This window comes from Penicillium robsamsonii, assembly GCF_028829455.1.
Source record: "Penicillium robsamsonii strain IBT 29466 chromosome Unknown utg000001l_segment0_segment0, whole genome shotgun sequence".
NCBI lineage: Eukaryota > Fungi > Ascomycota > Eurotiomycetes > Eurotiales > Aspergillaceae > Penicillium > Penicillium robsamsonii.
The window spans coordinates 906,670-920,086 of record NW_026643219.1 but is presented as its reverse complement, the minus strand read 5'-3'; the positions used below and the strand labels follow the sequence as shown (position 1 = coordinate 920,086).

At 49.4% G+C, this 13,417-nt stretch overlaps 6 protein-coding genes across 6 annotated transcripts; 3 read left to right on the top strand and 3 right to left on the bottom strand.

Annotated features, from left to right (window-relative positions):
* Nucleotides 1-540: 540 nt before the first annotated feature.
* On the top strand, nucleotides 541-1,611 carry N7447_000381 (regulator of G-protein signaling domain-containing protein; the record flags this gene model as incomplete). Its single annotated transcript, XM_057224657.1, has 1 exon — nucleotides 541-1,611. One exon carries the CDS (start codon nucleotides 541-543, stop codon nucleotides 1,609-1,611), a length of 1,071 nt encoding a protein of 356 aa, XP_057088673.1.
* Nucleotides 1,612-2,636: 1,025 nt separating this feature from the next.
* N7447_000380 (RUS1 family protein) lies at nucleotides 2,637-4,284 on the bottom strand (the record flags this gene model as incomplete). The annotated part of the gene is made up of 4 exons (XM_057224656.1): nucleotides 2,637-3,410; nucleotides 3,481-3,525; nucleotides 3,590-3,930; nucleotides 4,272-4,284. The coding sequence occupies 4 exons, from the start codon at nucleotides 4,282-4,284 to the stop codon at nucleotides 2,637-2,639; spliced, it is 1,173 nt and encodes a 390-aa protein (XP_057088672.1).
* A 1,251-nt stretch (nucleotides 4,285-5,535) lies between these two features.
* Nucleotides 5,536-5,958, bottom strand: N7447_000379 (alpha-ketoglutarate dehydrogenase subunit KGD4; the record flags this gene model as incomplete). Its single annotated transcript, XM_057224655.1, has 2 exons — nucleotides 5,536-5,819; nucleotides 5,883-5,958. The coding sequence occupies 2 exons, from the start codon at nucleotides 5,956-5,958 to the stop codon at nucleotides 5,536-5,538; spliced, it is 360 nt and encodes a 119-aa protein (XP_057088671.1).
* A 1,002-nt stretch (nucleotides 5,959-6,960) lies between these two features.
* Nucleotides 6,961-7,819, top strand: N7447_000378 (mediator of RNA polymerase II transcription subunit 18; the record flags this gene model as incomplete). The annotated part of the gene is made up of 2 exons (XM_057224654.1): nucleotides 6,961-7,442; nucleotides 7,501-7,819. The coding sequence occupies 2 exons, from the start codon at nucleotides 6,961-6,963 to the stop codon at nucleotides 7,817-7,819; spliced, it is 801 nt and encodes a 266-aa protein (XP_057088670.1).
* Nucleotides 7,820-8,521: 702 nt separating this feature from the next.
* N7447_000377 (putative DNA 3'-phosphatase Tpp1) lies at nucleotides 8,522-10,331 on the top strand (the record flags this gene model as incomplete). Its single annotated transcript, XM_057224653.1, has 9 exons — nucleotides 8,522-8,612; nucleotides 8,667-8,824; nucleotides 8,895-9,007; nucleotides 9,067-9,372; nucleotides 9,430-9,557; nucleotides 9,642-9,778; nucleotides 9,835-9,895; nucleotides 9,962-10,107; nucleotides 10,167-10,331. 9 exons carry the CDS (start codon nucleotides 8,522-8,524, stop codon nucleotides 10,329-10,331), a joined length of 1,305 nt encoding a protein of 434 aa, XP_057088669.1.
* Nucleotides 10,332-11,854: 1,523 nt separating this feature from the next.
* On the bottom strand, nucleotides 11,855-13,402 carry N7447_000376 (uncharacterized protein; the record flags this gene model as incomplete). Its single annotated transcript, XM_057224652.1, has 2 exons — nucleotides 11,855-13,050; nucleotides 13,126-13,402. 2 exons carry the CDS (start codon nucleotides 13,400-13,402, stop codon nucleotides 11,855-11,857), a joined length of 1,473 nt encoding a protein of 490 aa, XP_057088668.1.
* Between the last annotated feature and the right edge of the window lie 15 nt (nucleotides 13,403-13,417).

Below are 13,417 nucleotides of genomic sequence, written 5' to 3'. Positions count from 1 at the left end.
AGACAAAAGTCAAAACCAATTAGAAAATTCCATGAAAAAAGAAAAATCAAGTAAGCCGAATGAGGAAATAGAAATGAGAAAAAAATGAGAAAAATGGAGAAAAATAGAAAAACGGAAAAAGAAAAAAGAAAAAAAGAAAAAACCAATTATGACATCTTATCGAAAGAAGACTCCACTTGGGCGCAGAAATTAGTTTAGCGTCACCACATAGATCCACTTGGGAGGATCCACTTCAGTCTACTGAGGTGCCCCCCCGTAACGATTACCCAAGTATCGTCATGAATCATTCCAGAATCTTTGCCCTTTTTATTCTTCTTCTTAGACTTCCCTCTCTTTTTTTTCCCACTTATTACCTTTTTGATATTGCCCTCTCACTATATACGACTCTACCACCCCTGACCTCTCCTACCCCTGCCAATCCTATATGCCTATATCCCGATAACCCGCCGCTCTTTAAACAAGCTGGAGCCTCGTCCCACACGCAGGGGACGTCCGGTGAGAAAAAAGCCGATTAAGGGTCCCCGACGCACACTATACGCTATGCTTAAAAAGAAGACGTTGGCGCCGTCCCTCTTCTTCCGGAATCACACTCCTACCGCTACCCCCGAATTGTCCCCCACCTCCTCAGACAGCGACTCCGAAGAGGATATGGAATCATCTGGCTCCCGGCCAGTCAGCCTGGCTATCTCGTCGGGGGCCTTCTCTATGCACCCAACGCTCGACGAGGTGCTGGCCAACATTGCTCCCCCTCCATACACCTTGAGCGCCTTCATGGCCTACCTCTCCCAGAACCATTGTCTCGAAACCTTGGAATTCACCATGGAAGCCAACCGGTACCGGGATTCCTACTACGCTTTGACTGAAAGACTCGGACACGCCGCTATGGAATCGGAATCCTCCGACACTCAGCACCTGCGAATGCTTTGGAAACGTCTATTGGCCGCATACATCTTCCCGGGGTCGCCTCGCGAGATCAACCTGTCGAGCGAAGTTCGAGACGCACTCCTGCAGTACAAGAACGTGTCCACACCCCCCATGCCGGAGACGTTAGATTCCGCTGTGAAGCGCATCCACGACTTGATGGAGGAATCCATCTTCCTCCCTTTCGTCAACAGCCACACCACCTCCCCGTCCATGGGACCCTCCGAACCTTTCATGGGACCCGACGACTTCATGAGTCTCTCATCGACCAGTCTGGATGAACACCCAATGAAAAGGGTGCGGTCGCGCGTGTCGAAGCGCATCTCCCCGCAGTCGTCCACCAAGGATCTTCCCGCAACGGGTCACAGCCGCTCAACCATGTCTCTCGGCGCCGTGCATGCCATCGGCAAACGCACTTCCGGTGCCCTTCTCAGCACGAGCGGCGAGTCATCTTACCTCTCTCTGACCGACGACTCTTCCTCCCCGCAGTCCAGTCCCACCGCCGAGGAGCCCATGACGCCGCCCACCACCCCGCCTGCCAGCGAGCCGCATCTTCCCATCCACAGCCCCAGATTTCGCACCGAGAACCCTTGGAAGAAGATGGGTATGAAGCTTGGCTTCAAGAAGCGTTCCACTGGAGGCAGCAGCGGTGGTCCTCGCGATCCTAAGGTTCTTGGTCTTGACGACTAATTGCCTATTCTTTTCCTCCTTTTCGACTCTTGTCGACATATACAAAACCTACAAAACATACCTGACTCACGACAACTACGACCCCCGCAACGATACCTCTCATCTCAACACATCTTGCATGAATTACCTGCATTCTTCATTCTAGCCTTTGTCGAGCGTTTTATACTGGCGGTGTATGAGAGCATGATGCATTGAAAGCATACGAAACCGGCGTTTTCTTTGTTTGTTTGTTTGTTTTATTTTTATTTTCTTAGATGTCTCCGGCTGAGCATCTTCCAACTTCACTTGTGGTTTTTTTTTTTTTTTTTGCAGCGGATGGCATCACGGGAAAGAAACCCTTATATATCATATCATGTTCTCATCTATAGATTGGATAGAGGGCCCTGTTGGCTTTACAGGTCCTCTGGACACATGGCGTTTTTGTTGAGACATTGTCTTGGTCTCTCTGGGATTTGAATCAATAGACTTGATACCCCCTCTTTCACATCATTCTTCCATCAGTAGTCCATCAGTAGACCGTAAAATACAATATGAACCGTTTTGTGTCCTTAGTCTTGGGACTACGCAGACCTGCATAGACTATGCATTCGACCGTTGGCAAACCCCTTCGAAACCAAGACCTTGTTTCTAACCTCAACATGTCTCAATTCGAAATAATACACATCAGGCATACAAGTATTCTCAATCCCGAAATCAAGTCTTATCTAGACTTTTTTCTTGATCCTGGTCACACATGTCACACTCAAGACATGTCGGAGCCGGGGAGACGTATAGACTTTCAAGTGTTGTACAGATGCACACGTAACCCCGGTTCGCAAACCATTCGATTAATGCTAATGCAATATCCGGCACTCGGATGGGTGATGTGACTTTGCTTACATTTACATGTAGTTATCGGATAGGTTCGGACAGGAAGATTAATAGGGCGAAGGTAAAAGCAGAAGTCAAGGATAGAGAAGTCAAGGATAGAGGAAGTGTGAGTGTAAGTGCAAAAGCAAAAGCCACTAGTACAAGTGTAAATGCAATCAAATATCAATTCTCCTCCCACCCCTCGTCTCCAAAGCCGCAATATCAACATCCCACCCAACACACCTCAACCCCGTCAAATACCTCTCAAACCTCGCCTCGCTATTCAACAAAGCAAGCGTCCCCTCAACAACGGCAAGAACAACATCAAGAGAAGAACCAATCATTTTCCCCAAAACCCTCGCAGCCAATAAAGCATGAACCCACCCCTTCAACTGCTGTCCAACACCACAACCCCGTTTCAGAAGAATCGATGCATTCCATTTAACACCACCAGCCGTATCAGTCGGGACCAGAAACAAGATATACAATTCACCCGCGAAAACAGCCACAAGGCGCTCGAGCGGGAGGGTATCTTTGAAGGATCTACTAGACGCAGATCCGAGGAACGTAGAAACCGACACGCCTATCTGCGCGGATCCTAGATGGTGGGTTATTGTATCTGTGTCTGAATGCTGTGTCCATTGTAACGCGCCGTCTCGGTGGAAGATACGTTCGTGTTTTGATACCTGTGCTGGTGTGAGGATTGTCCATTGAGTTTTGGTGGGTGTAGGAGGAGTAGGGGTGGTATCGAGATTGAGAGCTAGTGCTAGACCCTTGTCTGAGTCTAGGAGGGCCGAGAAGGCGATGTTTGCGCGTTGGCGGTTTAGACTTGTCATTTGGACGGCGCGAACGGCGGCGTAGTTCATGCTCAGATGGAGGGATAGGAGGAGAAGGAGGATCAGCCAGGTTGTGGTGAAGCTGGTTATGTGGGAGATTACTACGGATCCGACCTGTGGTTTGTAGTTAGGGCTGATTCGGACGTTTGGGGTTCTTGATGGAGAGTGGTAGGGATAGGCTTACCAGCATGCCGAAAAGAGAAATGACGGTCTCCTGAGACGAGTCTTTCTGCACGACAAAATATATCAGGTTAATCCTTCCTATCAATTTCCAAAGACACTGTACCACATACGGCATTAAGCTCCGCCAGATTCCCCCATTTGGCAAAATGAGCACTCAAGCTCGCCTTCGAGCTACCCCCAGCGACGCCACAGAGCGCCCTGAGGACACCGGCTGTGCTGAGGATAACCACCCTCGGTGGTCCGGCAGGAACACCCGGCGAGAGACAGTCGAGGATCATGGCGATATCGTTGAAGACATCAGCTGCTAGTCGGTAGGTTTTGCATTCTGGCTCGAGGGCTGTACCGACGCGGTGAGCGAAGCAGATCGTTGCAATGCGGCCTGATATATCTTGCAGGATGTGTAAGAGTAAGGCGGAGGTTGGAGAAGCGTTGGCGTTGCCCACGCCGACTCCTGTATATTGGGTTAAGTGTTAGTTGCTTCCTTGTTGTTTTAGTTTGGTCTATGGGTGGGATATGGACCTTGAAGGACGGCTCTGGAGGAGAGGAGGCCTGCTATTGAGCTGCAAAAGGCTTGGAGGGAGTCCTGTTTGCGGTGGATTGGTATTAGAACTGTGTTCTAGTGGATCTTTGATATTGCTTTTGGTATGGTAGAGCAGAAGTTCGAGTCATGAGATTTCTGTCTCTGAATGCTGAGGATTGCTTACAAAGATTTGATATCTAGGGTTTATATTAGCATTTTTTTGTAGATTGGGGATGCTTCAGGCATTCCAATAGGTTCCTGTCTGTACTCACGGGAGGTAGTCATTGCTGACACTTTGGGGGTACCCAGAAGGAAGAAAAACATCACTCAGCGAGCTGACTAGAAGCTTGCCTGACCATGAGGTAGATGAAGAGGAGCTCTGTTATACTAGGTTAGTTAAGATCAAGAATTTTGGAGGCTTCAGTATAGCGTTGTAAGGCTTTTTGAATCATGCAATGACATCCATATTTAAACCAACATATCATAGGGATTTTATACAATATAATAAATGCAAGACAGAGAGGATTTGTGTTCAGGAAACAGATTATGAAGCGATTGGCAGGTATCCCAGGACATTAACGGGATGTTGGCCTGCTCGGCATGACAGGCTACACGTGGGAATGACTTGGGTTGTGTGCCATGTGTCATTTCAAACGTGCTAGAAAGATACGGGGATGTAAGAAATGACATTGGACCACTTACAATTAGATCTACTCGCCCAGCCGTGGAAGTAATTGAAGAAGCGACATCGGAGTAGACGTAGGTTGCAGTCGGATTTCCAGCCTCATCTGTCTCCTGGAAAGTCAACCGCGTCTCACGATCACTGTGAGAGGTCATGTTCAGGCCTCGGGATGGGAAGTAAACAAGGTTGCTCGGATCGAGGTAGAGTCGGGGAAGGCACGTGCTTGAGACCACGTACCATTCTATCCCTAGTACTTAATGATAATCTTATAGTTCGATATAGCGCTATGGGCTTGCTATATTCGAGAGTATTATGCATCTACCAGAAAAAGCTTAAGTGTTCGAGAAATTCATTTCTTCGAATAGTGCTCACAGAGCCTATGTAACAGGAACCAATTCCTGACCAATATCTATGTATAAAACGCATAGTTCGCGTTTCGACATCAGGGCGATACAGCTGCATGTTGCGCATGAAAGTAGAACACCGAGATAAATCAACCACCAGCGCCGGGTACAAGACAACACCGAGAGAAAAAAAAAAGGGCGGCAAAGAATGACCGCTAGAGAAAGACGCCCTTGTAAATGGCCTCCGACTATCACAAGGAACAAGGTATAAGGTGAGAGTTTCTGGTCTCGGAAACTCTCGGAACGAGTGAGCAAGCATTAGGTCTTCCCAGCGACCGCGAAGGCATTGGCAATGGGACGGTCGGCCAAAGTCAACATGACCGCGCGTCACCAGCCGCAAACTCCAGAAGACCCCAGCCCGCTCATCATGCAACTTCCACAGGAAGTATCATGTCCCATCCATACATTTTGAAAAAAGAAAAGAAATTTATATTTTGCCCGAGGGAGCGCTTATGCGAACATGCTCGCGCCGCCAGTCTCAATGGCCTCCATCTCAGCCTGGGTCCAGGGGAGACGACCGAAGCGGGAGGGCAGCTCAGCGCGGTCAAAGAACTCGCCAGCCCCAGGCTGGACGGAACCGAGCGAGGCGCCGGGCTGGCCGCCGATGCTGCCGCTGAAGGAAGAGCGACCGAGAGGGCCGTGCTGCTGAGCCTTAGCACGGTAGGTGGCGAAGGAGTCAGGGAGAGAGCCAGTGGGAGAGGCGGGGTGGACGCGAGGTGAGTGGTCAATGGACTCTGGAATATGAGGTTAGCTCCGGTCTGGAGAATTTGGAGCTCAGAAATGGGAATTTCACGTACTAGGGACGGAGCGCTTTCCAACGAAGCGAATGAGAGGAGTGCGCGCTGCGCTGCTGAGGATGGAGGTGACACGCATAGTGGTAGATATATGGTAGTTATTTGTGAAGGTGGGAGGTTGGCAAGATCAATTTGACGCGGGAATGTGCGAAATTGAACGGGTCCGGTAATATCCGAATCCGACCGAGAGGGCGAGTCACAACAAGAGAGTGAGTTATGGTTTTTGGAGGTAGTAAGAATACTTGAGTATATGAGAGAAGGTGAATGTAGAGTATTAGAGAATTACAGAGAGGTGAAGAAGAGGGGGCAAGTGGGAAAAGCAGAGAAGATAAGAAGGGTGAGTTACCGAATTGGGCCAAGCCGATTCGGAACCGGGATGTGTACAGTGTACACGGTACAATCGAGTACATCTACAATATTTATTACTACGTGCAGCATACAAAAATATGTACACGGTATAATCAAGTACATTGAGGAATAGGTCACGCCATATTTCTTTTCCTTTAGTACTTTGCATCGGAATCCCATCCCCGTGCAAGCCTCTTTCCAAGACAATATAGTGAAGCCATATCTCTGATCCTTCCCTAGTTTGTGACTCCGGTGAGCTCCTAGTGAGCTCCTCCCCATTCTCGGTGCCTTTTCGGTGCCTGACGCCTACTTTTCGCGTTCTTTGAACTTCGAATCCGCCAATCATCACCCCGGTCCCTGGACAATCTGTTATCCTTCCCCATAGTCCATTCAAGCTTATTTGCCCACACAGACCTCCCCCGCAATCGGAGGCAAAAAAGTCCATTCCAGAATTTTGACTGGATAATATATCGACATCTTGCAGTTATCTGTGCACCGGAATTGATACTCCAGGGTTTCACAGACATCGGAAAAGTTCAAGGCTGGAGACATTGAACATACTGCCAAGAAACAGAGGCAAACCAAACAGACCAAACAGGACCATTAGGACGCTATTAGCAATAACAGCGACACATTAAAATAACCTGATCTCTGATAACCATTGCGCCACTCAAGCTTGGACCCTGACTAACACGTCCCGGATTCACCCGCCCGTTACCTTACACATATCAATATGCATGAGCAGTCGCTTTTCGCCTCGGTTCCAGTCCACCAACATCATGAGCTTCTTCAGCAGCTTGCCGGATTGACGGCCATGCAGCCCCGCCATTGCCTAGAGCGGCGGTTGATCTTCAAAGCCTACCGCAAACCAGGATTGGTGGGTCGCACCGGAGCCAGTCAGGACCTCCAACAGGGAGACCTGCAGCGGTTGAACAAGATGCTGAACGGGAACATGTACTACACCCAAGTGGTTGGTCCGGTTTCCGAGACGGATTTCGGGCCCACTGACCCCGTCGATCAAGACACTCACATGGCCGGCATGGAGGACTCGAAACCTTCTCCATCTTCTTACGACTATGAACGTCAGCCATGGAAGTTGGAGTTCCGTGATATCCCGGAAGCTGGCACCCGCTCGGCGGTTACCTCGCGTCTGATGTCTAGTGCCACGCTGCCGCTGGGAGATGTCGTGCAATATATGAATGCGTGGGGCTATCAGTGAGTGGCGCCATCGAGTCGGTCTCATGATCGCAGGAACTAACCCTGTCTGTTCTAGTTTCACTACTGAATATGTGATCGAAGGTGATATGTTCATCCACAATGACATTGCTATCTTCTTGCATCGCGTGCTGCACTACCCGGGTGGGGGTGAGTTGAATGTGCCTCGGCGGCAGCTGCCTGCTTTGAAGGATATGACTCTGTTTGAGAAGAGCGGAAGCTATGTGCTGCAGGCCTTCATCATTGTCCAGGATGGTAGCAATCAGGAGACGATGAAGACTGCCTCGCAGCATCTCTTTGGACTGCGTGAGCAGTTGAAGTCCGCGGTCCTCCTGGAGCAGGCAGATCGACTGTCCCTTGATACGCGAGCGAAGTAGATGTCCACTCCTACTTCGTTTGAGCATGCTGGAGACCATGAAATATCCGGTCTCTAGTGACGGTATGGCGTTGATTGAAAAAAAAAGAAGTATACCCAGAGCAATCAAGTCCACTGCATATTTTCATTATTTTCATCCCCGGAGTGAGTGTAGAGACAGAAGTATTAAGGCCGAAGTACTCTTATAGTTTCCATAAGTAAAAGACCAACGCCTATACTAATGTCCGGGTAGGACCATAGCTGAGAGGGTAAACCATCAACTATTCTCCTACCTGGACGAACACCACGAAAAAAAAAAAAAAAAAAGTGTGAGAGCCAAAAAAAATCACATTGCCGGATTGGAGTTCAAAAGCAATTCATCCGAGCTTGCCGTGCGTTTCGCGCCGACATCATCCAGTCTTCGAGTGAAGCCGGGCATCAAAAATAGATATGACTTCACTCCCGTCTCTAAAGGAGACCCTTCTTGCCTCGTCCTATCTTTTTTTTGAATCTTTCAATCTTAAATCTGAATGTCACACACCTGGCTGTATGCAATTCACTTTACATGTTCAGAACATGTGACTTCGTGATTGTTCCCGCGTCCGGGGCGCGTCAAACACCTCAGATTTAACTGCAACTCGCTGCGAAAACCGATCGAATCAACCACCACACCAAATCTCTCCTTAAACTTTTCACGACGTATTCACTCGCCCGAACTGCCAGAATGGCCGAGGGGGCAGCCAAGAGAAGCGCCTCCCCCACCCAGCCCATTTCTCCACCACCATTGCGTCGCAAGCTTGGGTCGACAGTGACCAGTGAGTCTTACTATTCACTGGTGATTGAATCCCCTAATCTGAATTGATGTATAGAGAAAACAGCAGCGAACTTTTTCACCCCAGCCTCACAAAAGAAGCCCGAACCGATCACATGGCGGGTCATAGGCACAAGTGTTATTATCGGGAAGCAGATAACCGGCAAGGCTGGCCCTTACACTGAGAAACAGCGCAGAATTGCTGGATTTGATCTAGTAAGTAGTTGAAACGAACTCTAGAACAGGTAGTGTCGAGATAGAGGGCCTTGTTGACGTCAATATATAGGATTCAACCTTGATTAAGACCAAATCGGGCAATGTCTTTCCCAAGTCTGCTACTGATTGGCAATGGTGGAACGCTAAAGTTCCGGGGCGTCTGAAGGAGCTCAATGCTGAGGGGTATGTCCAGACTCGGGGTATAGGATTAGATGCGTTCACTCAAACTTATACTCTGACAGCTTCCAAGTTGTGATCTTCTCCAACCAAAAGAAGATCAGTACCCAGAAGGATATCAAGGGCGGAAGAAGTGACTCCAAAAGCCTGTCGAACTTCAAAGAAAAGATGACCGCCGTCATGACGGAACTGGATTTCCCGGTCAGCGTCTACGCGGCCACGACAGACCCTGAATATAGGAAACCCCGTCTCGGGATGTGGCGCGAGTTCCTAGACGACTATGATCTCGATGTTGCGGGTGTTGACTTGCCCGCGTCGATTTTCGTCGGTGATGCAGCCGGAAGGCCAGGTGATCATTCAGCTGTGGATCGGTAAGAGCATCATAACGATCAGTATAGTGTGACAGAATCTGATCTCGGCTCCTCTAGGGGACTTGCTACCAACATCGGTATGCCATTCAAGACCCCCGAGGAGTTTTTCCTCGGGCAGATCACGGAGCCGGCGACGATGGGCTTTGATCCGATGTCCTTCGTAAAGACAGATCTCGAAGAGCCGGGTATGTGCTGTCTTGTTACTTCCAATGAACTTGATATCCCCTGCAAGAAACCCATGGCAGATTGTTGACAGGTCTTCATCGCAGCCAAACCCTTTACTCGCAAACATCCACTTGAACTTGTTATCTTCTGTGGCAGCCCAGGTGCTGGGAAGTCCACTTTCTACTGGAACCATCTGGAGCCTCTAGGCTATGAACGAGTCAACCAAGATCTTCTCAAGACGGTATGCGTTAGAACCAACTCGAAATGAAACTGAAATCGAATTCTGACGAACAACAGCGTCCGAAATGTCTCAAGGTCGCCCGTGAGCACTTGGAAGCCAAGAAGTCCGTGGTAGTCGGTACGTCATAGCGTTCCTTTCCATCTTCTCCCAGCTTAATTTTCAAGCGATCTAACCCGACCCTAGATAACACGAACGCCGACCCAGAAACACGAGCTCACTGGACAAATCTCGCAAAAGAGCTCAAAATCCCCATCCGTTGTGTACAGTTCATCTCAACGCCAGACCTATGCAAGCATAACAACGCCGTCCGAGCATCCAACAAAGAACTGGTACGTATAAATATCTTCACCATCTCAAATCTCGATCTCATCATTCTAATCCCAACCAGAACCCCGAATCCCGAACCTCCCTCCCCGGCATCGCCTTCGGCGACTTTGGCCGCCGCTTCCGCGCACCAACACTGGACGAGGGCTTTGACGATATCATTCCCGTCGAGTTCCAGTTCCACGGCAGCGAAGAGGCGAAGGGGCTCTGGGGCCAGTACTGGGTTTGAAACCAGGACTGGTTATACGCCTACTATTCACGTCTCGTGGCATATGCTTACGCCTGCAGTGTTCTCTGCTCATCTTGATCTCTGTGCCGCATGTATTGAAGCCGAAACACGCCTCGTGTCAATGAACCTATTACCTGTTGATTAGGTTTCACCTGACCTCAAAAGCACGAATGTTGATCTCGACTGCGTCAATGTATGTTTCGGTTCTGCGGTAATCTGAGATCAAAGCATTCTCAGCTCGGATGTGGACACTGAGGGGTATAGATGCGAGTGGGATATTGTATGTGTTATAGCAAAGCTCTATCTCAGACATGACGTATAGCCTTCCAGACTAGCGCATAACTATATCACCTACAGTAGATGCATACATAGTTAGGTGCATGTAGGGCTGGTAAGTACATGGAGTCCTAGTAGTAAGCGACACATATCGCAAGCACGCAATCACACAACCCCAGGCACTATACACTCCATTGTCGCCTGAACCCCCCACTCTACCAACTCAGCGGACGCAATCTGAATCTGAATCTGAAAATGACTCAGACTTACAATATCAATATAACCCGACCCTCTTTGCCAAGACAAGGCACAGACAGGTACAGGTACCAGCATCATGCGCTATAGACGTGTCTCCAGTGGATACAGGTCTGTACCAAAAGTCCACAGTCGTTCATGTCGGTATTTTATACGTTTGTACTCTTCAAATGGCGGTAGCTTCACAACGTGGCCGACCCACACTAGGAGCCAAGTCACTCCACTGTGTTGTTGTACATGGACACTCTGTGACTCATCTACACGCACTTTATACTTGAACGGTAGTTCGGTCTCCCACGTGTGGGGATTGTATTATGCACCATGTCATCCCTTCTGTACAGACCTTATGTTTTCTATGTTTATAGATTGTATGTAAAATGTAAATATAGATGTAATTATAGACATGTGCATATGATAATCATATGTTGCAGCAAGATATATACATATAGAAACAAGGGTATGGTACTTTTTTCAATGCTTTTTTTGGCTTTGGGTCTCTGTGGACCAGTGGGTGGATAGGGTTGAAGTCTATGGGGTACAACGGGCTGGAAGGCTTGGTGTATGGGGGGTATAGTTATGTATAAGACAGAAATGAGAGGAAGGGTGGATACACCCTAGTCAGTAAGGGTTAACCTTTCTTCTTTCTTGTCGACTGTTGAAGGGATGATGTCTTTGGTGATGCAGACATCAAGACCAAGAAATGGAAAAGAAACCCTCGAAAAGACAAGACTCGGGATATAGACGAAGGAATGACATGATTCGGGGCGAGAACAGTAGTCGCTGAGCCGGATCGTGAGTCGTAAGAGTCATTATAGTTTCAAAGCCAAAAAAAAAAAAAGTATAAAAGAGAGAGACAAGACATTAATCGTAACAGTGCGGGCGAGATCAAAATGCGCGCGGGGAATAATCTATCGTCATTATCGTTGCGGATCGCTTGAAAAGGGGGGGGGGGGGAAAGAGAAGAACCTGAGCGCAACGAAATGACTCAGGTCTCAAGGTCGGGAGACCAAATCCTGGAAAAAGCGGAAGAAATTCCTCTTTTTCTCAGAACGGCAGGGACCTGCAATCTCCGTAGCCGGTGCCACAGTCATTGGGCCGACAATATCCTCATCGCCCATATCAGGGAACTTGTCGTTGTCATGCAGACGTGGGATGCGGACTTGTTGGCAAGGGTGGATATTAGACTGGGTGAGGGTGAGCGCAACACCATCAATAGCGCTGAGCTGGTCGAGCATAGCCTCATGCTGCGTTGCCCACTCGCGGTTGATCGACTCCCATTTTTCCACGGTGAGATTGTAAATGTTCGAAGTGACGCCGTAGTGCTCGCCCGTACGGACGAGATGCTTGGCAAAATTGCAACGCGCAATATCCCAGTCTGCACGTAGCTGCTGGAAATGGCCGATGTCGCAAGCCACGGGGTCGTAGGGCTCGGGGACGATGGTGAAATTGGCGTGACCGAGTTTGTTGGCCCATTCGTCGTTCGGGTCGGAGAGGACGAGGGGCGTTACTTCGCCTGAGACTGTGCGTACGGTGCTGGCGCGTGGTCGGTTGAAGGAGGCCACGGAGGGCTTGGATGAGAGAGGTGGCGAAGGGAGAATTCCCATAAACCGCGGGTCGGACGTCACATTGTAGGTATGGTGTGGTTCGTTCACGTCTGCGACTGAGGGAGACTGCAGTGGTGACTGGACGCGTGATGCTGCGACGCTTGTTGGGTCATCTCCCATAAACGGTGGCAGAAGAGGGGTTGTCGCTTTTTGTATATCGTTGTCGTCCTGGCTGAGACTGTTTGCTCGGGTGATATCGATTGGGCGCGCGCCGGACTCGCTCGCGCGTTCTTCGAAGATCGTTCGCGCGGGCGAAGGGGGAATCGAGTCGACCCGACTCATCGACATGGAACCAACGACGGGACTCGCCAAGGCGGAGGCCGCCGAGTTTGCGCGTGATCGTAGATCATCCGGGAAAATATCGCCTTCTGCACCACCGGAGGATCGTTTGGTCTTCCACCGGGCTGACATGGTCGACATATGGGAGTTGATGCGCGAGACGCCCTTTATTGAGACACTGTCTGAGCGTCTCTTTTTCGGTGATGGGGCAGTCTCCATGCCGGTAATGCTCAGATCGTAGCTATCTGAGTTCTCGACGGGAGTAAAGTATGACTCTTCTGCGGACATGCGGTAATCGAAATGTTCTATAGAAAGTCTTTAGATTAGCAACTGTGGTATCGGGGGAAGGTTTTTTTTTGCGGTGGCGATTGATCACATACGGAAATAATGATCTTCCAACGAGTCGCGTGTGCATTCTTCTTCTTTAACTCCAGTTAATTGACTCCGACTGGGACTGTCCATTGAATTTCCCAGACCCGAGGAAGAGACGAGGGAAGAGACCGAACTGGAGACGCGGTTGTGACCTGTCGCAGAGAACAAAGAGGTGGCAGGTGAGGCCGGCGCAGAGGTATTAATAGTTAATTGGGAGTGCGGCTGGCGTGAGTCCGCGTCGAGACTTTCTCGTGTCGCGTCGATTATTTGAGACAGTTTATACATTTTGTGAGCCGCTGG